This window comes from Taudactylus pleione, unplaced genomic scaffold (genome assembly GCF_031769625.1).
Source record: "Taudactylus pleione unplaced genomic scaffold, aTauple2 ptg000006l, whole genome shotgun sequence".
In the NCBI taxonomy this organism is placed as follows: Eukaryota; Metazoa; Chordata; class Amphibia; order Anura; family Myobatrachidae; genus Taudactylus; species Taudactylus pleione.
The window spans coordinates 13889963-13916991 of NW_028284409.1; the positions used below are offsets into that span (position 1 = coordinate 13889963).

Here is a 27029-nt window from a genome sequence, read left to right on the forward strand (position 1 = left end):
TGGTGGTGTATTTCTTTTTCTTACCTATGCAACAATCTTGGATCAGCCACAAGGCTCCTGCACAGCCTCTCACACATCAGTCTTCTGTGGGTGAACAGCAAACGGATATACTTGGTACATACAAGTTTAATAATAGCTAAGTACATGTACACATACAACAGGTGTAGAGAAATAAACAGGAGATTATTCGATTTTATGCGCATTCAGTTGACTAAGGTTATCCTGATAATGTTTCATGAACAGGATGCATATATAGCTACAGGATGCATATATAGCTACAGCATGCCTGTCGGAGTGATCCCTCCACCTCTTTCCTCCATAAAACACTGACATCCGGAGCCAATCGCATTTACTGTGGAGCCTAAGCAGGCAATCTGTTCATTAAATGAAAAGTCATGGTAACATCTCTCCTTGTTTACTGATCACCTGTTCATTAGTGAAGGAGAGGTGAACAGTTTCAGCTTTGTGTTAATGCCATGATCAGTCTGTCCTTATTGATCTTCCTTTGTTGGGACTAGTTTGTTATTTAGAATCACTCCTTTAAATCGTTTTTTTTTTTTAATTATTGATTAGGTGCATTATAAGGAATATAAGAATGTGAGACGTCATATTGGAGATCAATGCTCTTCATGACCATGTTATATGGTCACAAAACGCCTTCGTGTTATTCTAATACCATTGTACTATATATTTGAAAGTATAAAAAAAATATATCATTGCTTTGCCTATGTTAGTAATAAAAGCTAAAATGTAGTCTGGTTGCATCTTACGGTGATCAAAAAACCTGATGTGTTGGTGGCCAGCAAGCTGAGGGGTCTATTTGTGATACCCTAACCACTAAGATTATTTACTAAGCAGTGTTAGGAGACAAAGTGATAAGGTGCCAGCCAATCAGCTCCCAACTGTCATTTTTCAAACACAACCTGTGAGATGGCAGTTAGGAGCGGATTTGCTGGCACCTTATCACTTTTCACTCTGTCTCATACCACTGCTTAGTAAATAGACCCCTGAAACATAATTATAACTCTGTCAAAATATTGTAATCACTATGACTGGCATGATTTCCTGTCATGCATTCATCACCTTTAATGGAAATGTAAGCGACATTGGGCTTGGGTCAGAGAGGCACGCAGTGGTGATGTCATACACAAGCGGCCAATGTTTTATGTCTGTACATGCGTCCGAGTAGCTCTGTGCATGCTTCTTGTTTAGTTCTTGGAGATGCAGAACAAATTTCTTTATAGATTTTAGTCAATCCTTTACCAGATGTATTCCTTTTGCCCTTTGGGATCCTTAGATTAATCTTGCTGTTTCTATTGTTTTTTATTTCCAGAGAAAAGTGCCTTCTTCCTCTTCAACTTGCTTTAGAATCAAAGAATATTAAATTAGCCCAGAATGCACTGGCTGGAATGCAGGTAAGAACCCAGAGATCAAGGGTGATATTACATCTAATATACTGCATCAATTTGAGCATTGGTTGTCCTATACATATATTTCATTAAATATGTAATCTTTCTTTTAATTTTTTTTAGCCATTCATTATGATTTATTTTATTTTTTTTACATTTAATTAGATGCACGTGGTAAATAAAAGGGAGTACATGTTTATTCCTCTGCTATATGTGCTATCGTGCAGTCTGTAACAGTTAATTACTTTTTGTGACACTACCAATTTCATATATTATGCCATTGAAAGATCACACATATTAAGGTTACTGGCACATTCTTCATAATTTTAGGCAAGTAAGGCCTGCACATTATGGGGGTCATTCAGACCTGGTCGCAAGCACCGATGTGCTCGCAACTGGGTTGATGGGGAGCCCTGCGCACGCGCAGCGGCCGCACTGCGCGTGCGCAAGCCCCGGAGCGATGTTGATCGACAGCTCGCCCCTTTTTGTAGGCCGGCCGGGGGTGGTTTCCAAAACGCCTACCATTTTGTGGGCAGCCGCACTGACATCATCAGTGATGTCAGTGGGGAGCTTCCTGCTCCATCAGAGCAGAAAGCTCCGTGGGGCTTGCGAGTGCCCAGACCCAACCTTAGGGTCTGGTCGCAAGCCCCAATGGTGATCACCATCGCGACCATCACCCTGGTCGTTAGCTAAGCTGTGGGTGGTAACCCACAGCTTAGCTTGCGACCAGGAGGCCGCACCAAAAAAAAGAAGCGCCCGTCCTCATTCAGAGAGAGCGATCGCTTCTTGCGACCGCCTCTGAATGAGGTCCTATGACCCTTAGGGCTCCATTTAGGAATGTACTTTATTATCAGCAGCATATTTTGTTTAGTATCGCAGTGATACGAACTAATATGTCACTGATATTCAGCATTAATATCCTCTCCAGTGAGGTCCAGCAACGATCTACCTCCTCAGCAGTGTCTGCTCTGTTGCTGGCAGCCTATCGCTGCCAGAGACGGGTTTCATGCGCATGACACTTTCACCCAGCGTGGACCTGGCAGTGCCTGCAAGGCTTCGCTATAGCCGGAAAGGTTGCTGCTGGTTACCCATTGTCAGCAAGATGGACAGGGCGATACAGTGACAAGCAGTGCTAATCTTAGAATAACACTGTTACATGAGAGTAGGAGTGCTAAAGGAGCTCTGTCTTGTTCATAAATGGGTCCCTTAGTGGAACCCAGTGAAGAGAGTTAAAGTACCAACCAATAAACTTCTAACTGTCATTTTATAGGCTTTGATAAATCTCCCCCTTAATGTTTTAGGGTGGTCAATTAACATATTATCTTGTTAACTTGTTGAAAATATAGAGTGTCCCTCATTTCTGACTTACAGTGCATCCGGAAAGTATTCACAACGCTTCACTTTTTTCACATTATGTTATGTTACACCCAGGGGCGTAGAGAGGGCGGTTAAAGTGGAGCGCAAGCTCCAGGCGCCGAACTGTCTGGAAGCACTGGGCCTGATTCAGACCCGGACGCTATTTGCAGACGCTTGTTCTTAAAAAAGGGGCTGGAAATTTAAATTGAGCGCTCGCTCTTTGCGGTGTGTTGACGCCTCTATGTCTGAGCGAGCGTCCGAAAAATGCGCTTGCTATTTTGTAAAGACGCCACTTTGCCGTTCGCATCACACGTCATCTCCGTTATTTATTAGATTAATCGGAACATCGAAAGGCATCTGAACTGCTCGCAGTGCTTGTGGTAGGATTTACTTCCCGCTATCACTGCGAGCAGTTCAGGCTAAAGGACAACCAAGTGACGTGGTCGATGACGCTCCTTTACTAATTATGCACTCCCATTAAACGCCATTTTGACCATTTGGCACGCCTGCGTTCGGATCTCCACTCCCCCGTTTTCAAGCACCTTCCCCTGTTACCACCCACAAATGGTACATTCTGTCAATCAAATTAGCAGCCCCTCGTTGTTTTACGAGCGCACAATTTCCGACCACAATGACTGGTTTGCGCATGCGCATTCCGAACCATATGCATGCGCAGTTGTGCGAACATCGCTCAGAGCGAACGAGCGGCCGCTTACGAGCAGCTCTGAATCAGGGCCACTGTGCCTGGTGGTTTTCAGGAGGGCGGGTTGGGACAGCAGGAGAGTCCTCTCCTAGACCGCTTTGAACTGGCCGGCCGACCACAGATCTAACAGCCGCTACCACGATCGGAGCTCAGCTCCAATCGGGCAGTGGTCATGAATGAGCTTCTGCGCATGTGCAGAAGCTTGTACAATAGTGAAATGGACGTGGGAAGACTGCTGAGCATCCGTAGCAGCTCCTTTCATGTGCCATTGCTCCCTGGAGGTCCGCTGAACCACGCAAGAAGCAGAGGGGGGAGGAGACTCAGGAGAGGGGTAGGAGCTGGCGTGCTGTGGTGTGGATGGGAGGAGCAGGAAACGCCAGGTGCTGCTTTCCGGTCACACTGTCTGTTCTGTGTGAGGGTGGCTGCTGCAGTCAGCAGCGCTGTACATGGATTGAAAGATAGCGGCTGGGACCTGGGAGCAGCAGAGATGAGATAGATTCTCCTTCAGCATACCGTGACCTTCCCAGAGAGTCCTTCCACTCCAATGCTGTCCTCTGCTTCCCACCAACACTCCCATCCTGCCCCCTGTCTTCCACTACTACTCCCATCTTGCCTTCCACATATACCTCCATCCTGCCCCCTGCTCTCCACTGCTACTCCCATTCTGTCCCCTGCCTCCCACTGCTACTCCCATCCTGCCTCCCACTTAACGATACTGGATCAGAACCTCATACACACCTTCCTATACCTTCTAATATCCTGCCTATACCTTCTAAGGATGACGCTAATTTGCGTACGCAGCCATACAGTAAATAAAGACTTGGAATCTGTGGTTCCAAAGCACAAGTATTATTCAAGTAAAAGTACAGTCAGTTACACGCAATTGATCCAGACACAATTTAGGCGCAAAGCAATTATACAGACCCAATTACAGTATATGCTTCCGGTACCAGGTGTTAGGCATCAGCAAGAAACCCCTCGTCTATCAGCATTCAGCACGAAGACTAAAAACCCAGTGTTGGAGCACACATATTTATACCCCCCAGGGATAGACAAAACAATAGAGACGTTTGTTGCTGATGCTATTGGCTCCCGAAGGGGATCCATCTGTTACGGAGCATTTAACAGGCTGATTCAAATAGACTCTCCCAGCCTCTAACAACTGGGGGTCTCTGCCCTCCCGCCCCCTGCAACATCCTAACAGTTAATACATTTTGTTGCTTGAAGTCTCTGCGGTCCATAACTCGAGAATGCATGATGCGATCTCCCCACCGATATCACCGGAATACTGTGGAAAGAGTACGCATCAGTACAAACCCAAACACGGCTTTCTTAGCATGTATAAAACCTTGGTTATCAAATATCCTTATTTCACAGCCTTTATACTAACTGAACAAACTTAAATCTTATACCTTAAAGCTAATGGAACCTTGTAAGTGAATATGTAATGTGTGAGTGTACGGGGTTTGATATGAAGACGCTAGTTAACTGGGGACAGATGCGTGCACATTTAGCTACTAAACAACAGTGTTTTTCTTATGCATTTGCTAATATGCGACTAGTTAACAGCACAATTATGCGTATTATTGTGTATATGAGAAATGATGGAAGATGCAATCGCATGGTGCTAATAGTATTATCGCCACATGTACTAAAGTGTGAGTTTATCTAAAATGGCGCTTAGGCGGCCATTTGCAAAATGGCGTCTTGCGATCTCATTTCCAAGATGGCGTCTTGCGGCCAGTCGCAAGATGGCGTCGCTGCGATTCAATTTTAAACTGAACTTGTCTCAGCCAATTACTCAGTTTCGACACACTGCTACTCCCATCCTGCCTCCCACTGCTACTCCCATCCTGCCTTCCACTGCTACTCCCATCCTGCCTCCCACTGCTACTCCCATCCTGCCTCCCACTGCTACTCCCATCTTGCCTCCCACTGCTACTCCCATCCTGCCCCCTGGCTTCCACTGCTGCTCCTATTATGTCCCCTGCCTCCCACTGCTACTCCCATCCTTCCCACTGCCCTCCACTGCTACTCCTATTCTGTCCTCTGATTCCCACTGCTACTCCCATCCTGCCCCCTGCCTCCCACTGCTACTCCCATCCTGCCTCCCACTGCTACTCCCATCCTGCCCCATGCCTCCACTTGCTATTCCCATCCTGCCCCCTGCCTTTCACTGCTACTCCCATCCTGCCCCCTGCCTTCCAATGCTACTCCCATCCTGCCCCCTTCTCTGCACTACCACTGCTACTATACTCATTCTCACCCTTTACCCGGACTACAACTTCCACCAGCAGCATCATAATATATGGGGCTTGCAAAGGTTTTCAATGTACTTAGTTCTTAACCATAATACATGTCATCTTTATGACTCCTCCCTTTTTTTGGGGGGGGTGGTGGGGAGGGGTGCCAGAAATTGTTTGGCAGGGGGGAGCTAAATTTATAGTTACGCCATTGAGTGGAGGGACAAGGCAGCCACAAGAGTCGGGACTCAGGTAGGACCAACTGCTTCTCTCCCCCTCCCACTGTACCTCACACTATCTGCTTCTCTCACCCACCTCCTGTACCTCACACTACCCTCTTCTCTCACCCTCCCCCTGCACCTCACAATAACTGCGTCTCTCACCCGCCCCCTGCACCTCACACTAACTGCTTCTCTCACCCACCCCCTGCACCTCACACTAACTGCTTCTCTCGCCCACCCCCTGTACCTCACACTAACTGCTTCTCTCACCCACCCCATGCACCTCACACTAACTGCTTTTCTCACCCACCCCCTGTACCTCTACTACCTGCTTCTCTCACCCACCCCCTCTACGTCACACTAACTGCTTCTCTCACCCACCCCCTGTACCTCTACTACCTGCTTCTCTCACCCACCCCCTGCACCTCACACTACCTGCATCTCCCACCCATCCCCTGCACCTCACACTACCTGCTTCTCTCACTCACCCCCTCTACGTCACACTAACTGCTTCTCTCACCCACCCCCTGTACCTCTACTACCTGCTTCTCTCACCCACCCCCTGCACCTCACACTACCTGCTTCTCTCACCCACCCCATCTACGTCACACTAACTGCTTCTCTCATCCACCCCCTGTACCTCTACTACCTTCTTCTCTCACCCACCCCCTGCACCTCACACTACCTGCTTCTCTCACCCACCCCCTCTACGTCACACTAACTGCTCTCTCACCCACCCCCTGTACCTCACACTATCTGCTTCTCTCACCCACCCCCTGTACCTCACACTAACTGCTTCTCTCACCCTCACCCTGTACCTCACACTAACTGCTTCTCTCACCCTCCCCCTGTACCTCACACTAACTGCTTCTCTCACCCACCATCTGTACCTCACACTAACTGCTTCTCTCACCCACCCCCTGCACCTCACACTACCTGCTTCAATCACCCACCCCCTGTACCTCACACTACCTGCTTCTCTCACCCACCCCCTCTACGTCACACTAACTGCTTCTCTCACCCACCCCCTGTACCTCACACTATCTGCTTCTCTCACCCACCCCCTCTACCTCACACTAACTGCTTCTCTCACCCTCCCCCTGTACCTCACACTAACTGCTTCTCTCACCCACCCCCTGCACCTCACACTACCCTCTTCTCTCACCCACCCCCTGTACTTCACACTACCCTCTTCTCTCACCCACCCCCTGTACCTCACACTACCTGCTTCTCTCACCATCCCTCTGCACCTCACACTAACAGCTTCTCTCAACCACCCCCTGTACCTCACACTAATTGCTTTTCTCACCCCCCCTTGCACCTCACACTAACTGCTTCTCTCACCCCCCCTTGCACCTCACACTAACTGCTTCTCTCACCCACCCCCTGTACCTCACACTAACTGCTTCTCTCACCCACCCCCTGTACCTCACACTAACTGCTTCTCTCACCCACCCCCTGTACCTCACACTAACTGCTTCCTTCTCACCCACCCCCTGTACCTCACACTAACTGCTTCTCTCACCCACCCCTTGTACCTCACACTAACTGCTTCTCTCACCCACCCCCTGTACCTCACACTAACTGCTTCTCTCACCCACCCCCTGTACCTCACACTACCTGCTTCTCTCACCCACCCCCTGCACCTCACACTACCTGCTTCTCTCACCCACCCCCTGCACCTCACACCACCTGCTTCTCTCACCCACCCCCTCTACGTCACACTAACTGCTTCTCTCACCCACCCCCTGTACCTCTACTACCTGCTTCTCTCACCCACCCCCTGCACCTCACACTAACTGCTTCCCTCACCCACCCCCTGCACCTCACACTACCTGCTTCTCTCACCCACCCCCTCTACATCACACTAACTGCTTCTCTCACCCACCCCCTGTACCTCTACTACCTGCTTCTCTCACCCACCCCCTGTACCTCACACTACCTGCTTCTCTCACCCACCCCCTCTACGTCACAGTAACTGCTTCTCTCACCCACCCCCTGTACCTCACACTATCTGCTTCTCTCACCCACCCCCTGTACCTCACACTAACTGCTTCTCTCACCCTCCCCCTGTACCTCACACTAACTGCTTCTCTCACCCACCCCCTGTACCTCACACTACCTGCTTCTCTCACCCACCCCCTGTACCTCACACTACCTGCTTCTCTCACCCTCCCCCTGCACCTCACACTAACAGCTTCTCTCAACCACCCCCTGTACCTCACACTACCTGTTTCTCTCACCCACCCCCTGTACCTCACACTACCTGCTTCTCTCACCCACCCCCTGTACCTCACACTACCTGCTTCTCTCACCCACCCCCTGTACCTCACACTAACTGCTTCTCTCACCCACCCTCTGTACCTCACACTACCTGCTTCTCTCACCCACCCCCTGCACCTCGCACTACCTGCATCTCTCACCCACCGACTGTACCTCACACTACCTGCTTCTCTCACCCACCCCCTGTACCTCACACTAACTGCTTCTCTCACCCACCCCCTGTACCTCACACTAACTGCTTCTCTCACACACCCCATGCACCTCACACTAACTGCTTCTCTCACCCACCCCCTGTACCTCACCCTATCTGCTTCTCTCACCCACCCCCTGTACCTCACACTAACTGCTTTTCTCACCCACCCCCTGCACCTCACACTAACTGCTTCTCTCACCCCCACCCTCTGTACCTCACACTAACTGCTTTTCTCACCCACCCCCTGTACCTCACACTAACTGCTTCTCTCACCCACCCCCTGTACCTCACACTAACTGCTTCTCTCACCCACCCCCTGTACCTCACACTATCTGCTTCTCTCACCCACCCCCTGTACCTCACACTATCTGCTTCTCTCACCCACCCCCTGTACCGCACACTAACTGCTTCTCTCACCCACCCCCTGTACCGCACACTAACTGCTTCACTCACCCACCCACCCCTTGCACCTCACACTAACTGCTTCTCTCACCCACCCCCTGTACCTCACACTAACTGCTTCTCTCACCCACCCCCTGCACCTCACACTAACTGCTTCTCTCACCCACCCCCTCTACGTCACACTAACTGCTTCTCTCACCCACCCCCTGTACCTCACACTAACTGCTTCACTCACCCACCCCCTGTACCTCACACTAACTGCTTCTCTCACCCACCCCCTGCACCTCACACTACCTGCTTCTCTCACCCACTCCCTCTACGTCACACTAACTGCTTCACTCACCCACCCACCCCTTGCACCTCACACTACCAGCTTCTCTCACCCACCCCCTGCACCTCACCCTATCTGCTTCTCTCACCCACCCCCTGTACCTCACACTAACTGCTTCTCTCACCCACCCCCTGTACCTCACACTAACTGCTTCTCTCACCCACCCCCAGTACCGCACACTAACTGCTTCTCTCACCCACCCCCTGTACCTCACACTCTGCTTCTCTCACCCACCCCCTGTACCTCACACTAACTGCTTCTCTCACCCACCCCCTGCACCTCACACTAACTGCTTCTCTCACCCACCCCCTCTACGTCACACTAACTGCTTCTCTCACCCACCCCCTGCACCTCACACTACCTGCTTCTCTCACCCACCCCCTCTACGTCACACTAACTGCTTCTCTCACCCACCCCCTGTACCTCTACTACCTGCTTCTCTCACCCACCCCCTGCACCTCACACTACCTGCCTCTCTCACCCACCTCCTCTACATCACACTAACTGCTTCTCTCACCCACCCCCTGCACCTCACACTACCTGCTTCTCTCACCCACCCCCTCTACGTCACACTAACTGCTTCTCTCACCCACCCCCTGCAGCTCACACTACCTGCTTCTCTCACCCACCCCCTCTACGTCACACTAACTGCTTCTCTCACCCTCCCCCTGTACCTCTACTACCTGCTTCTCTCACCCACCCCCTGCACCTCACACTACCTGCTTCTCTCACCCTCTCCCTGTACCTCACATTAACTGCTTCTCTCACCCACCCCCTGCACCTCACACTAACTGCTTCTCTCACCCTCCCCCTGCACCTCATACTACCTGCTTCACTCACCCACCCCCTGCACCTCACACTACCTGCTTCTCTCACCCACCCCCTGTACCTCACACTACCTGCTTCTCTCACCCACCCACCCCTTGCACCTCACACTACCTGCTTCCCTCTCTCACTCCCTGCACCTCGCACTACACCCATGATGTGACATAGGACTCATATATATATATATATATATATATATATATATATAATGGTGTAATTTGTATTACTTGCATATATATCAGGCGTGGCAAGCCGTTGTAACAAACATGTGAAGTTTCTGCCCTGAGCCTGGGGTATTGCCAGTAGTTTTTCTGTATGAAATGGCATTTTTCATTGTTTTATGTCTGCAATAAATAGCTACATGGGGCATTGCATGTGGGCACAACTACAGGGGGCAATGCATATGGGCACTACTACAGGAGTAATACGAAAGGAGGCTGGAAAGCTGGGGCTGGAGGATGAAGAGACGGGGAAGAAGGAGGAATGTATTTAGCCCTCCATGCCCCACTTTGATGCTGCCCCTAAACTCTGTTTTTTCTTCTCTTTAAATGTAATCCCGTATGGACCCGCCTCCTCCCTGGAACACTTGAGGGGGGGGCCATAGCACGCTCGTGCTCTGGGTGCTCTGGGTGCCCTGGCTACACGCTACTCTTCTGGTTACACCCTTATTTCAAAATGGAATAAATACATTTTTGTCCTGAAAATTCTACACACAATACCCCATAATGACAACGTGTAAAAAGTTATTTTTTTTAGATTTTTGCAAATTTAATTAAAAAAAAACACTAAGAAATCACATGTACATGAAACTGGCCCATAATCTTCCTGCACTTTACTAAATGTAATGAACAATATTTTTGAACTACAAACGATTTTTGCATATTCCCTTACTGAAAATCAGTGAGTTGGTCAGTCTGACTGAACTACAAACGACAAACGTGTACGCGCATGATCGTTCATCGTTTAACTCAGAAAGTGAACGATTTTTTCAACGTTTGAACGATAAACGATATCGTTATCGATAATCGTTCAAAATATCGTTGTGTGTGTATGCACCTTTAGAAATAAAGCAGGTAGAATTATGGGTCATCTGGCCTTAAGGGAAAGGGATAATGTAACCTAGGGTTAAATATAAGCCTAAGCAACTGCTTTTTCACGTCACCGCTTCTGATGTGTTTTAACTCTGAAATTTAAATCAGCATTGATATTGAAAGCAAAACACTCTGTATATGACTGTTAATATCTTTGCTATTTTACATTTCAGAGCTAAACACGCCAAGAAGCAGTAGCTTGCAAAAGCTGCGGCTTTAATAAAATCCAATCCAGCATATTTCAGTGTCATAATTGGGACCCATTTAACTACATCACAGGATCTATGAGCCTGTCTTTTTGTATGGTAATTGTTGTGTCTACTCTTAACTGTTTTATGATTTATATTTTGATATTTATTACTAAGAATGCTGCTAGCATACACTAAAGGCTCTTCACTAATGGGGTGATTGCTATATCTTCATTATCCATTTAAAGCTGCATTAACACCTAGGTAATCAAATGTATTTATTTATTTTGAAGTTGTATCCTCCTCGTAGCCTGAACCATATAGGAGGGGTGGAGGTGAGTGGGAGCTCCAATCTCATGACGACTTATGATGGACCCTCTTGCTCACGCCCTATTCCAATGGCTTTCACCCAGGGCTGTAAAGAGTAGTGAAGGATCCCCAGGAAAAAATGGCAGCATGGAGCAACCCTTGGGACTCTGGCTGGGGAAAGAGGCACTTTAGTAAAATATTCTATTAGCAGTGTAGTTTTTCTATCCAAACTAGCCAATTTGGATAGGAAGCAAATGATAAAATATGAGCTTTTGCCAATATATAATTTGCTACTTTTAATCTTTGAAAATGTAAATACTTCCGCTTAAAACATATGTTTTTGATGCAGAATAATTTGCCGACTTGACACAGAGACATATTCAATTAGAAGCAAAAAGTCCCGTACATTTCGCATGCTGGACTTTTTGTCGACATCGCTTGTTTTCCATGCGGTAAAGTATCGCGCTCGTCCCCGCTTAATTTTTTTTAGCCTCTTCCAATGCATTGACTTTCCACACCGGCGAAAAGTCTATGGAATTGAATACGGGGAAAAGTTTTCGTCTGGTGAAATGACGTCACCGGTGAAACTTTTCCGCAGAAACAGGCTTTTCGCACCTAATTGAATACCCTCCTAAGAGTAAATCGGTCAGGTGCATAAACCTTGGGCACACATACAGTGCATCCGGAAAGTATTCACAGCGCTTCACTTTTTCCAGATTTTGTTAGGTTACAGCCTTAGTCCAAAATGGAATAAATTAATTTTTGTCCTCAAAATTCTACCAACAATACTCCATAATGACAACGTGTAAAAAGGTTTTGATATTTTTGCAAATTTAATTAAAAAAAACAACAACTAAGAAATCACATGTACATAAGTATTCAAGTATTCAATACTTTGTTGATGCACCTGTGGCAGCAATTACAGCCTCAAGTCTTTTTGGATATGATGCCACAAGCTGGGCACACCTATATTTGGGCAGTTTCGCCTATTCCTCTTTGCAGCACCTCCCAAGCTCCATCAGGTTGGATGGGAAGCGTCGGTGCACAGCCATTTTCAGATCTCTCCAGAGATGTTCAATCGGATTCAAGTCTGGGCTCTGGCTGGGCCACTCAAGGACATTCACAGAGTTGTCCTGAAGTCACTCCTGACTAGGGCCCTTCTCCCACGATCGCTCAGTTTAGACGGCTGGCCAACTCTAGGAAGAGTCCTGGTTGTTCTGAACTTCTTACATTTATGGATGATGGAGGCCTTTCAAAGCAGCAGATATTTTTCTGTACCCTTCCCAAGATTTGTGCCTTGAGACAATCCTCTTTCTGAGGTTTACAGACAATTCGTTGGACTTCATGCTTGGTTTGTACTCCAAAATCATGTACAAACAACTGAATTTACCACAGGTAGACTGCAATTAAGCTGTATGAACATCTGAAGGATGATTAGTGGAAACAGGATGCACCTGAGCTCAATTTTGAGCTTCATGGCAAAGGCTGTGAATACTTATGTACATGTGATTCCTTAGGTTTTTTTTTTATAAATTTTCAAAAATCTTTTTACATTTTGTCATTATGGGGTATTGTGTGTAGAACTGTGAGGACAAAAATTAATTTGTTCCATTTTGGAATAAGGCTGTAACAAAACAAAATTTGGAAAAAGTGAAGCGCTGTGAATACTTTCCGGATGCACTGTATTAAGGCATCACTAAGGCTTGCTTGAAAATATGTCTTTAAATCTTAATATTCTGTTACTGTATACAGATAGCAAGGGATGGGAAAAATAAATGAAAGTGAATTTAATTCACATTCAGAAGACAAGGCACACAAATCGGCAGAGTGACCTGACTCATTTCTTTTTTTTGCTACTGTTTTACTATAGAAGCTTCTGGCTGACGACCGATTTGTATCCGTGGAAACAGACTCTGATGAGCGGCAGCTACTTAACCAAATGCTGAATGCAGTAAAAGTGACCCCATCTCTTCATGAAGATCTTCAAGTCGAGGTTATGAAAGTATGTAGTCCAAATTTTAATTTTGCACAAAGTCAATTATATTGACCCATCATTTTATATGCACTTTTAAAAGCTTTTTATTGGGGAAAATAAAATTACATTTTTGGAGAAGATTCTGCGGATATGTAAATTTACCTTTGTGATTGAAGAAGCTTGTGTGAGGTATCGTGTTTCATGAACCAGTTTTGCCTCACAGCACTGAGGTGCTGGATTCGATTCCCACCATGGTTTTATCTGTGTGGAGTCTGTATGGCCTCCCCATGTTGGCGTGGGTTTCTGTCTGGTATCCTAATTTCCTCCCACAATCCAAAAACATACTAGTTGTGTGTGTGTGTGTGTGTGTGTGTGTGTGTGTGTGTGTGTGTGTGTGTGTGTGTGTGTGTGTGTGTGTGTGTGTGTGTGTGTGTGTGTGTGTGTGTGTGTGTGTGTGTGTGTGTGTGTGTGTGTGTGTGTGTGTGTGTGTGTTTTTACATGTGGTAGGGAATATATAGATTGTATACCCCACTGGGGCTGATGTGAATGACTGAAATTTTCTCTGTAAAGTGCTGTGGAATCTATATAACTGTTAATAAATAAAAATAAATACACATCAAATCCATATTTAAAGAAGACAATGGACAGAAATACACCAATCTGTCATTACTATCGTACCACAGCTAGTATACAGTCACACCTCTTTTGCAAATTCTGAATTTCATTTATTTTTCCTGAAATTTAAAATTTGGTGTTTTTTTTTTTTCTGAGCAAGTCCCTCGCTCACTCATACCCACCATAGGTAACAGAATGGGGGTGGGGGGCGGCTCGCCCCCCCCAAACATTTGAGAGAGCGGCAGCTGCGGACGGACAGCAGCGGCTTCGGATGGCCAGGTGCTGTGCATTTTAGCAATAGGCTGCACAGCCACTGTACTGCTTGGAGGAGTACGAGGTGTAATGTGTGGTCATTAAGTTAAAAGGCCGCACATTACACCTCCTCCTCCTCTTTCCGGAGTGCAGGGGCTGTGCAACCTACTATTGCTAAAATGCACAGTCACTGCATCCTGTTGCGACGTAGAGAGGGGAGGCGCCGCCAAAATTAATTTATATTGGCTCCTCCCCCAAATAAATTGTTCCGACACCACTAATACCCACCCATAGTATTCTATTGAAAGCTTTCTCCAATATTACTCCACATTTTACATTATGTTTTATTGCAACTATTGCACTATAAGCTCTCATTAGTAGTAACCCACCAGCATTTAATGCTGCTGACCGCTCTTGTCACATGTGTCACATTAGTGTAGTGCATAGCGTGTGCTATAATTTGTTTTTCTTTCTTGGTTGTTTGGGAGAAGTGTATAGGAAAAATTGCAGAGAATTATTTAATAAAATATGGAGTGGGGTTTTTGGCTGTATTTACTGTTTTGGAGGTGATGCCTGTGTTATGGATTGTGCTGTCAATGCCTCATGTGCTTGTCACTTATTTTCATTTAATTGGGGTGTTTTTTCTCCTTATTTTACAGTTGCGTCCTCATACACCTAGCTTCATTATGCCATGCAGCCTGAGATGCCTGGCGTGAGTGAGCCACCATGTCTCGTGAGACTCCGGTTGCGCTGAGTGTCTTTTTCACGTCTTTATCACCCGAAAATGTATCTTAGTCGCAAACTGATGCATCAAACCACTTCACAAGACTTCATTTCATATGCGACACTTGTATATCTGTGCGCGATTGAATCTATATGCAAAGTACAATTGAACTTGGCGTGGAAAAAAGCTGTGGCCGCTGCATCGTTGCATTTCATATACAGATTCTAAATTATACACAGATCTACAAGTGTCGCACATCAAAAGAATCAGTGCAGTCTCCTGAAGCGGTTTGTCGCATGTAATTGCGGCTAAGACGCATTTCTTGGAGATAAAGATGCTCGCGCAACCAGAGTTGCACAGGACCTGGCACGCCAAGAAGGGCTGCTTGGGACGATTGCAGCAATAGTGTATGAGGACACATCAGTGCATAACGTTTTCTTGATTCCTGTAAAATCAGGGTCTGACTGTACTTGTTAGCACTAAGCACACACACATGCAGCTGACATTGTTCCTACAGATGGCAGAGTTTTATAAAAATTGAGGAGCCAAGTAATATATTTCATGCATTTTATAATATTTTGACACCTTTTATTAATTTACATGTATTGATTCTGCAAACATTGTTTTGCATCAACTGTGCTCTTTTACTCCTTTCCTAGTACTTCTTCAATCATAGTGCAACATTATTTTGCTAAAATCAGTAGGCCTGATTCAGATTTATTATAACATAGTAAGATAGAGCAAGTAACTATGTGCCTGGACAAACCATGTTGCAATGCAAGGGGTGCAAATTAGGGGTGTGCACCGGACACTTTTTGTGTTTTGGTTTTGGATCTGGATCTTTCTTCGTGTTTTGGATCTGGATTGGTTTTGCCAAAACCACCCTTCCGTGTTTTGGGTTCTGGGTTTTGTGTTTTGGATCTGGATTTTTTCTTAAAAAATAAAAAAAAAACGCTAAAATCACATAAATGGGCCTTTTTTTGTTCCTACGCTATTAATAACCCCAATAACATTAATTTCCACTCATTTCCACTCTATTCTGAACACCTCACACCTCACAATATTGTTTTTAGGCCAAAAGGTTGTACCGAGGAAGCTGGATGACTATGCTAAGCGACACAAGGGGGCGGCACAAACACGTGGCCCATCTAGGAGTGGCACTGCAGTGGCAGACAGGAAGCCAATCAGCGTTATGGTGCCCATTTGCATGTAGCACGAACCCGGGAGATCCGTGCTACATGCATCTGTGTGATTGGCACAGAGCAATGACAGGTCCGTGAGACCCGTCTGTGCTGCTGTGGTAAAAAAAAAAAAAAAAACCTGTGTAAAAAAAGAAAAAAATGGCGTGCACCCCCCCAAAAAAGAGCAACCAGCCCCGGGCATTAGTAACCCAGTGCTGGGTGTGCTTAAATACAGGGGACAAACGACGTAGGGGTCCCCTGTACTTAAGCACAACCAGCACCGGGCTAGTCAGAACCAGCGCTGGTTGCCAAAATACGGGGGACAAACGACGTAGGGGTCCCCTGTATTCTGCGCAACCAGCTCTGGGCTCTGATCCGGTCCTGGTTCTGGAAATATAGGGGACAAAAAATGAGTAGGGTTCCCCTGTATGTTCCAGAACCAGCACTGGACTTTTTCTAGCGGGGGGCTGATGCCACAGCCAGGGGAGCCCTTTCACCGGGCCCCCCAGCCGCAGCATCAACCCTGACCGCTAGTCAGCCCAGGCCGGGGATCCCTGGAGAGCTGGGGACCCCCCCAATAAAGGGGTCACCCTCTCCAGGGCACCCCAGGCCCAGGCTGATAGCCCGGGGCTATCCCCGCCACCCCTGGTGGCGGTGGGTGGCGGGTTGATTGTGTGGTGTGGTGTAAATAAAGAATATCAAACATTGTCTTTACAAGTAGAACTGCAAGTCCCAGCTAGCCTGCCCCGCATGCTGGTACTTGGAGAACCACAAGTACCAGCATGCAGGGCATTAAGGGCCCACTAGTACCTGTAGTTCACCTGTAAAAAAAATGTTTAAAAAAACACAGGACACACACACCGTGACAGTATAAGTTTATTAAACATACATACACACACACACATGTACACATACTCACCTATGTAACCTGTAGCATCGGTCCACTTGTCCGGTAAAGTATCCCTAGGGGACCTGTGAAAAAAAACATACTCACCATCTCCTATGCGAGGTTCTGTCCTCTTCGTTCCAAAGTAGGCATCCCCGGACTTGGCAAAAAAAAAAAAACGAAAACGCGATCCACGAACTTAGTACCGTTCTATAGAACGGTACTTCCCGAATGAGAGCTTAGCGGCGGGGTATCACCATGGAAACCCCGCTGCTAAGCGTTCATTGGCTGAGAGAGGTCATCTCCCGTCTCTCAGCCAATGAACGGCTCCCTCCATTGTAGTCAATGGTGGGAACCGCAGGGTAAACTTTAATAACCTTGCGGCTCCCAGCATTGACTACAATGGAGGGAGCCGTTCATTGGCTGAGAGACGGGAGATGGCCTCTCTCAGCCAATGAACGCTTAGCAGCGGGGTTTCCATGGTGATACCCCGCCGCTAAGCTCTCATTCGGGAAGTACCGTTCTATAGAACGGTACTAAGTTCGTGGATTGCGTTTTCGTTTTTTTTTTTTTGCCAAGTCCGGGGATGCCTACTTTGGAACGAAGAGGACAGAACCTCGCATAGGAGATGGTGAGTATGTTTTTTTTCACAGGTCCCCTATGGATACTTTACCGGACAAGTGGACCGATGCTACAGGGTTACATAGGTGAGTATGTGTACATGTGTGTGTGTGTGTGTATGTTTAATAAACTTATACTGTCACGGTGTGTGTGTCCTGTGTTTTTTTTAAACATTTTTTTACAGGTGAACTACAGGTACTAGTGGGCCCTTAATGCCCTGCATGCTGGTACTTGTGGTTCTCCAAGTACCAGCATGCGGGGCAGGCTTGCTGGGACTTGCAGTTCTACTTGTAAAGACAATGTTTGATATTCTTTATTTACACCACACCACACAATCAACCCGCCACCCACCGCCACCAGGGGTGGCGGGGATAGCCCCGGGCTATCAGCCTGGGCCTGGGGTGCCCTGGAGAGGGTGACCCCTTTATTGGGGGGGTCCCCAGCTCTCCAGGGATCCCCGGCCTGGGCTGACTAGCGGTCAGGGCTGATGCTGCGGCTGGGGGGCCCGGTGAAAGGGCTCCCCTGGCTGTGGCATCAGCCCCCCGCTAGAAAAAGTCCAGTGCTGGTTCTGGAACATACAGGGGAACCCTACTCATTTTTTTCCCCTGTATTTCCAGAACCAGGACCGGATCAGAGCCCAGAGCTGGTTGCGCAGAATACGGGGGACCCCTACGTCGTTTGTCCCCCGTATTTTGGCAACCAGCTCTGGTTCTGACTAGCCCGGTGCTGGTTGTGTTTAAGTACAGGGGACCCCTATGTCGTTTGTCCCCTGTATTTAAGCACACCCAGCACTGGGTCACTAATGCCCGGGGCTGGTTGCTCTTTTTTTGGGGGGGGGGCACGCCATTTTTTTCTCTTTTTACACAGGTTTTTTTTTTTTTATTTACCACAGCAGCACAGACGGGTCTCACGGACCCGTTAGTGCTCTGTGTCAATGACACAGATGCAAGTAGCACGGATCTCCTGGTCCGTGCGTGCATCTGTGTCATTGAAATACACAGCAGCACAGACGGGTCTCACTGACCCATCTGTGCTCTGTGTCACTGTCAATCACACAGATGCATGTAGCACGGATCTCACGAGTCCGTGCTACATGCAAATGAGCACCATAATGCTGATTGGCTGAGAGCCGTGACAGACGGCTCTGTCAGCCAATCAGCACTTTGCCCATTAAAGGCAAAGGCATTTTTTTTTAAATGGCCGCTCGAGGCAAAACCTCGAGATCCGACAGCAGATCTCGAGGTTTTGCCTCGGGAGAGGGATCCGGGGCAGACAGGGAGATCCGAGCTTGGGCTCGGATCGCCCCGGATCCCCGAAGTTCGGGTGGGTTCGGTTCTCAGGGAACCGAACCCGCTCATCCCTAGTGCAAATACATAATAATTTATTTTTGCATATGGGGTAATTACTGGCTGTTTTAGCATGTAGCCCACAAACAACTGGACAGCTTTAGTTTTACACTGCAATTTAGATGTCATTTTGTACACAGCCCTCCCAAATCTAAATTCTCTCTGCACATGTTACATCTGCCCCCCTGCAGTGCAGCATGGTTTTACTTACTTGTTCTTTCTTGCTCTATTTCCAATTCTTAATCAGGCCCAATGTGCAAAACCAGAATTGCCACCTAACCCTAACCCTCCGCCTAGTGTCTAACCCTAACTCTCCCCTCCCATACCCTAACCCTCTGCTGCCGCAGCCTGACCCTGACCCTCCCATCCCTGGAGAATGTATACATTTCAAATGTCTAAATTAAGCAGGTGCTGGCATGTTCAATATCAACATTTCAACAATGTACATGTCAACATTATGACTACATCCTGAATGTGTTATGCTGGAAATAGCTGAAAAAAAAAATCTTAATGCCATTATGCATATGGTAGTGTATTGTTTATACAAATGGTGTCACTGTAATCTAATGTATAACTGTGTCTGTGTTTGGTGAAATGGAAAATACTGTAAACATAGTAAGTGAGCATAGTGGAATTACTTGGAAAGTCAACACTTGCTATGTACTTAGGAACAAGAATAACCTGTCTCTACCATGCCCTGAGTGTGGCACATTTAGAAGCCTTTTGTTCCTTGTTGTCATGTGACAGATGCCTTGAATGGTATTGGCCTAGTTTGACAGCGTGAAGGGGGACTAGATAGAACACCTGCTGTATGTCATTAGCAATAATCTGCTAAATTATGGAAAAGCATATACACAAACAGTGCAGGCATCAGTAGCTGTCAGTCATTCACACAGCGTATTTCTTTACATATTGTTTGCCAGCACTAGTAGTATTAAATATTGATAGAATTAAAATACTCTAGGTTTAGTCTCCTAGGTTTATCCTAAGCATTTAATTGATGTTAACCAATGTAGAAAAATCGTGTTTTTATTTCATTACAATTTTGTGAACCTTTTTCCCCTTTGTATTGTTAGCTGGATAAAATGTCACCATATTAAGTTTGTACAAACATTTTAATTGTTGTAAACCAAAGTGGTTCTAAGACAATAACTATCTAATGACCACTTATTGCTCTTTCTTAAAGACAACCTGCAGTTACTAAAGGCATCTTATTCATCTGCAGGTGTTGCTCTGTATCACATATACGTCTACATTTGAGCTGAATGGCACCTCAGTTCTGAAGATTGCTGAGGTAAGTGGGAGAGCCGGCATTATTCCTTCAACTTTCTATATTTCCATGTATAAATTCCAGGCAATAAATAAAAGGTTATTAATTCTATTAATGCAATTGCAATATGTAAATGTGTAACATGCAAATGCTTTCTTTCTGCATGCAGTGTAACACTGTACATCTTACTAACACTGCTTGTAATTAACCCTCATTTTCTATTTTTAACAAAATGTTTACTATACGTTTTTATCCCCAAACAGTTGCCCTATAGGAGGTAATGTGATAGTATAGATAGTATATTTTACATTTTGAGTATGTATAATATTATATAAAACTTGCTGAAGTACCGGCGTTGCCCATGTTTAAATCTTCAAGTTCTTAAGTTAGGCATCCCAGACCAATTGCCATCCCCCTGTGAAGTTTTCATCCAAATCCATTCAATAGAAGGCACAGAATAGGCCCCCCCGGGTCAATGTTCTGCCCAGCATCCCCGGGTCAAAGTACCTCAACCCACTAGTATGTCTCCTGGGATCCATTGTTCTCACTCTGTGAAGTTTTTGTCCAAATCAATCCATTGGAAGGCTCTTAACAGGCTCCCCGGGTCAAAATTCTGCCCAGCGTACATCAATGGAAGGTCCAACCGGGACCTCAACCCCCTGGTATGTCTTCTGGGATCCAATGTTACCACTCTGAAGTTTTCATCTAAATTATGTGATGTCGTCTAAAGCCATCCAATGTCAGGCCCAGAAATGGCTTCCTGGGTCAAAGTTCTGCCCGGTGCACTATACCGTAAGGTCTTACCGGGACCCCAACCACTCCATTAGGCATCTCAGACCAATTGTCACCCTTCTGTGAAGTTTTCATCCACATCCATCCAGTGGCAGGCCTAGAATAGGCTCACCTGGTCAAAGTACTGCCCAGCATTCTTGGGTCAAAGTTCTGCCCAGCAAACACCAACAGGAGGTCCGACCCGGACCTCAATCCCCTAGTACGCCTTCTGGGATCCAATGTTACTGCTTTGTAAAGTTTTCGTCCAAATCCATCTAGTGGAAGGCCCAGAACTGGCTCCCCAGGTCAAAGTTCTGTGTACACCAACAGGAGGTCCGACTGGGACCCTAACCCCCGTAAAACCTGGTCAGGATCCAACTGGACCACCTCACGTTGGTTTCATCCCAATCGGTGCAGGGGTGTCCGAATACATAGACAGACAGAAGATGTGTGTTATATTTTTTTCAAATACAGCTAAATATACAAATAGCTATAGAAGGTGTTCCCACTCCTTCACCATAACCAGAGCATGACAAAACAATTAGCAATCTCTTCAACTTGTGCTAAAATATACATTACATCAAAAGGTTTCCCTTTGGAAAGTCTTAGTTGTTTTTTCTTATAGTAATTATTCCGATCTCCTGAAGTAGCTCCCTCATAGGACTCCAATGCAGTATCCACAAATTAATTAAGAGAAAGAGGAGATGTATAGAGAGGAGATGTATATAGTGAAGTACAGTTTTAATACAAATAAAGATCTCCTCTCTCTTATTCATTTGTGGATACTGCATACTTGCCTACCTTTAATAATCTCTTCCCGGGAGAAGGCCGAGTAAGAGAAGCAGCAGGGAGCCGGCGGGGGTGGGGCCTGATGATTTGCATAATTAAGCCCCGACCCCTTGCGGTAAAATTGCAGCGAATGAGTAAAGTTTACATAGGGGGCGGGGCCAAATGCTGTGATTCATGCAGAATCACGTCTTAAGCCCCCGCCCCCTTCACGGAGACCCGTGATCGCCGCAGGAATTCTCCTCATTCTACCCACTTCACTAGGAAGTGGGAAGAATGCGGGAGAAATGCCTACCCTTCCGGGGGTGCAGGGTGTTACCCGAAAAATCGGGAGCCTCCCGCGAAACCCGTGAGGGTAGGCATGTATGGGATACTGCATTGGTGTCCTATGAGGGAGGTACTTCAGAATAACAGAATATATACTATAATAAAAACCAACTAAGACTTTCCAAAGGGAAACCTTTTGATGTAATGTATATTTTAGCGCAAGTTGGAGAGATTGCTAATTGTTTTGTCATGCTGTGGTTATGGTGAAGGAGTGGGAACACCTTCTATAGCTATTTGTATACCTGCTGCTTGCTTTTGCGCACGTTTTTTTCTATCTCTTTTTTTAGCTAAAATGTTGCTCTGCCCTGCCTATCTATTTTATCTATGCACTCCTCACACTATTATTGTTAGAAATTGTTCACTTGGCCAACATGTTATATAATTATTTCTCCACTGGCTCAGCTCGTTGATAGTTTTTCATATAAAAGATCATTAAGGATTAAAGATTATGGGGCTAATTTATCCCTGTCCAAACACTGTTCACATGGCACAGAAACTTGCACTGTGGATTATTCACTCTAAAGTTAGTAAATTGGCTTGGTATTTTGACCATAATTTGATCGTTTTCAACATAAACCTTTACTGTACATATCCTTTCTGAGGCTGAGCTGCAAACAATAATCGGTTACATACCAACGTATTTAAGATGACTGAATTACAAAATGGCAATCTCTTAATAGATAAATTGTTACAGGAAGAAATTTACCAAGAGGAAATTAAATGTAAACTGAATCCTTCAATTGCAGTATTTGGGCTGAAGTGTTCATATATTTGGTTTATTTAGATAATCGTTACCTCCTATAATGGAATGAAACATGTCTAAGGGATGTGCTAAAGTGGAGCAACTTAATATATGGTCATTGTACTGAATCAGTTTGTATCATTGTGCTACCCATGCCATTTGGGCATCTATACAAGCCATAAATGCTTTGGCTGCAGATTCATATGTATCTCATCTACAAAACACACTAGCTGTGCACTGCCCAGAGGTAGAGAAAATGGCTGTTCAGCTTCCACAGAGCAGGTATTACCCTTACGATCCACCCTCTCTGACCATGTTACCTGATTTTATTGCTCCTACTTCACGAAACAAATTTCCATTTCTGCACTGCTCTACTGAAATAGTTGCATTGATTCACCTATTCCATATTTGCTAAGAAAAACCTGGGGATAAATTTACTAAGCGGTGCTTTTCAAGCCATGTTTTATTGCCTCTTTAAATACAACAGCCAAAACCGCCAAAGATGTGGCAGGTTTGAAAAGAACAGTATAGCAGAATTACCCCCTGGACTCTGCCAAGCTCCTATTGGCCAGTGAAAACTTCTGTTTGTCCACAAACACTGCCATTTTGCTTTTTTCGAACCCATGCACTTTGGTGGAAATCTGAACACCTCACACAAATTTAGGTGTTTGATACCACCAAAGAGGATTTTGCACTGCATTCTGGCTGCTTTACACTTTGTAAATAACTTGTAATGTATAAACGTATACAGCAATATTGTAAGCGTTTGGAATTGGATCACTTTATGAATATGCACCATGCCCCGCAGTACAACCCATCACCATGTTGCATGTCTTATCCCTACTTTCTGTTTTGTGCTGTTACTGCTTGTGTTTTACTCTCCCATCTGTAGTTGTGTTTGACATGCTATAAAACAGGACCCCCTCTGTGCATGAAATAAGAGAATCCATTGCACTGCAGTTTTCCTAGTCCTCTGTAGCCCCTGCTTTTCTAGAACTCTCATGCTTACAAATATACAGATTGTGGCTTCTGTTTATTTACATGTTTTGATGATTTTAAAGTGTGTGTGCGCGCGTGTGCGATATATTAGTTTCTGTTTTCTTGGTAATAATCTCTAAAATAGATTAAATTATATTGACTCATTCAGGGGGAGATTTATCAAATCTTGGAGAAAGATAAAGTGGAGACAATGCTCATAGCAACCATTCCGCTACAGCCTGTAAAATTACAGATAGAAGCTGATTATATGGTACTTTGTGTATCCACATTACCTCTCTCCAAGAATTGATTGATCTCCCCCTATATACTCAGCAAAAAAAAATAAAAAATGTAATTTCAACTGTACTATACTTGTGTAGCTTGTTGAGAATCTCTTCCCAGGCAAGTGTACACCAGAGCTCCACGCAGATGTATTATTTTTTTCTACGGACTTCAAGTACACCTTCCAGCTACACACATTGGATGCAGTCATTTTCTGGTCTAGATAAATATTCATGTCAATACTATCTATTAATTAGCTAGTTATTAGTGGCATTACTGAGGCATAAGCCTGTGTGTAACATGTGAGGCTGTAATTTGTAGCAAAGTGATGTGATCGATCTGCCTCCAAGTTACTTCCCTGATAGATTGAAATGATGTAGAGGAGAACCAGGATGTCTTCACTGCTAATTCTTACTGTTTCATTATTGTTACTTTAATGTTTTCCCTGTTTCCCATTCAGATATGCATTGAAACCTATGTTTCCAGTTGTCATCAACGAAGTATAAACACAGCTGTGCGAGCAACACTCAGTCAAATGTTAAGTGATTTGACATTACAATTACGGCAAAAGCAGGATAGCCCGGTGAGACATCAACTTTTTCTACTTCAGGGTCCATAGGGTATCCACAGGATACCTTGGGGTATAGGTGTGACGTCAGTCGCAGGGCACCAAAGAGTTAAGCTTTCAGCCTCCCAGGATGCACTAGGTCCCCCTCCTATACCCCGCCCCCGGGCCAAGGCACCTCAGTTTAGTTTGGTGCCCGGCCGGAGTCGGGTGCACCTGTTGGAGTGGGGGCTAGAAGAGCCCCTGAAGCTTTTTCTTCATGCAGCTGTGGCTGCACATCTTAATGAACAGCATGGACAGTCAGTCCTGACGTCCATGCTGTCTTCCCTACACCCCGCCGGTACCAGAACGCCGGTACTGATCCGGGGATGCTGGTGGGCGTCTGGGGTCACAGCTAGCGGTGACCCCAGATGCTCCGGACCATGGCCGGATTCAAGGGGGACAGAGGTAAGCAGCGGGGTCCCGCGGTGGGTCCCCGCTGATCACATGGTCCTAAGTCCCCAGGCAGGGGGCTCCCTGGGGACTGGCTGCAGCGTGGAGCCAGGCGACCAACCTGCGCTTCCACTACCCCCTGGGACAGCGGACCGCAGCAGAGCGGTAGCGCTGCGGCGTCCCAGGGGTTAAATGCATGCCAGGGGAGCGCGCCTTCCCTGTCTCACAGCCGGCGCCTCCCCCGCTGCACACAGCCCTCTCTGCACTGTGCTGACTGGTCCTGTGTCAGCGCTCCTCCCCCAGGCCAGCTTCTCTCTGCTCCTCGGCGGCCATCTTCTCTGCAACGCATGGTGAACGCTGCTGGAAGTCTGGAAGGAAGCATCGTGGTCTGGGTCCCCCCGCATACCTCTCCTCCGCTGTGGCTCAGGTCTGTGTATGCAGCACTGTGTCCTACCAGGCCCTGTGTCTGTGTCTGTGTAGTTGAGTGATCAGCGCTGTTAGTGCAGGAATTGTTATTTCTCTGCATTGTATGTGACTGTGCTAGCGCTGCCTGTAACTATTCTTCTCTAAACTGTCAGCTTTATTACTGTCCCTGTTCTTTCTGCTAAAGCCCTTGCGGTGCGGTGCTGCAGGGTGGTCTCTCGCCTATTTAATACTTAATTGGTGAGAGAGGTCACATACGTGGTGCCATCATGTCTGAAAGTGATTTTCCCCTCCGGCTACAGTGTACCACGTGCAAAGTACCGTTAGCGGAGGGGGAGGGTAGCGCGGAGGGCCTTTGCCGGCAGTGTTTGTCCATGGCGCGGCCTATTACGGTTACAGCATCGGTACAGGAGCCGCCCTGGGCTTGTTTCGCTCAGGCGTTAACAGCTTTAGTGGGCCAGTTAGCTCCGCAGCCCGCGTTTACTCCGATGGGTTTGTCCCAGCAGTCTGTGGTGTCGTCACCCATGCAGGGGTTCCCACGACAATTGGTGGTACCCCACAGTATCCCTATTTCCCCGCTCCCGGGTTCTCAGGAGCCAGCGTGGGTTAACTCCCTGACGAGTTCTTTACAGCACTTGTCGGATGTGTTGCAAGGGGAGTCTGTGATGCGGCCTCATAAAAGGCCGGTGGCGTCTCTGTCCGCTCCTTATGAGGATGACGAAGGGACGTCTGATGATGGGGAGATTCTGGATCCTTACGATCAGGAACCTTTCCATACTAAGGACGCTGATGCTAAGTCCAAAGTATATATTCCTGGACTTATTCGGGCGGTCCGCACAGCCTTGGTGATTGAGGACGAAGTTCCCCCAGCGGCTAAATCTAAGTATGCCTTTTTCAAAGATGTGAAGGGCGATGCCACAGTCTTTCCTCTTTCGGGTCAGTTGGTGGACCATTTAGAGGAGGCGTGGAAACAACCTGGCAAAAGATACCAGCCGCAGAGACGCCTGGCGGTGGCTTATCCGTTCGCGGATAATTATTTTGCTAAGTGTGAATCCCCTCCACAGGTGGATTCTCACGTGACCCGTCTTGTCCGTAGTGCCACATTGCCGATGCCATCCATGTCCTCCCTTAAGGATGCTACGGACCGCAAGGTAGAAATCTGCCTGAAGTCCGCTTATTCCCTTGCAGGGGGGGCAGCACGGCCGGCTATGGCCATTTGCTGGGTTGCCAGAGCGATGGAGCGCTGGGCGGATTCATTAGAGGCTTCTTTTGAATCCGACTGTCCGGCCGAACAAGCGG

The 27029-nt window shown here is 46.7% G+C and overlaps 1 protein-coding gene across 1 annotated transcript in view; it reads left to right on the plus strand.

The window, feature by feature from the left end:
- The window catches only part of ARFGEF3 (ARFGEF family member 3), a 156617-nt gene that overhangs the window by 24362 nt on the left and 105226 nt on the right, over positions 1-27029 (plus strand). The window contains exons 3-6 of the mRNA XM_088453279.1: positions 1334-1415; positions 13425-13556; positions 20380-20448; positions 24771-24893. Coding sequence (XP_088309405.1) covers positions 1334-1415; positions 13425-13556; positions 20380-20448; positions 24771-24893 — 406 coding nt within the window. The remainder of the gene's footprint in view (positions 1-1333; positions 1416-13424; positions 13557-20379; positions 20449-24770; positions 24894-27029) is intronic.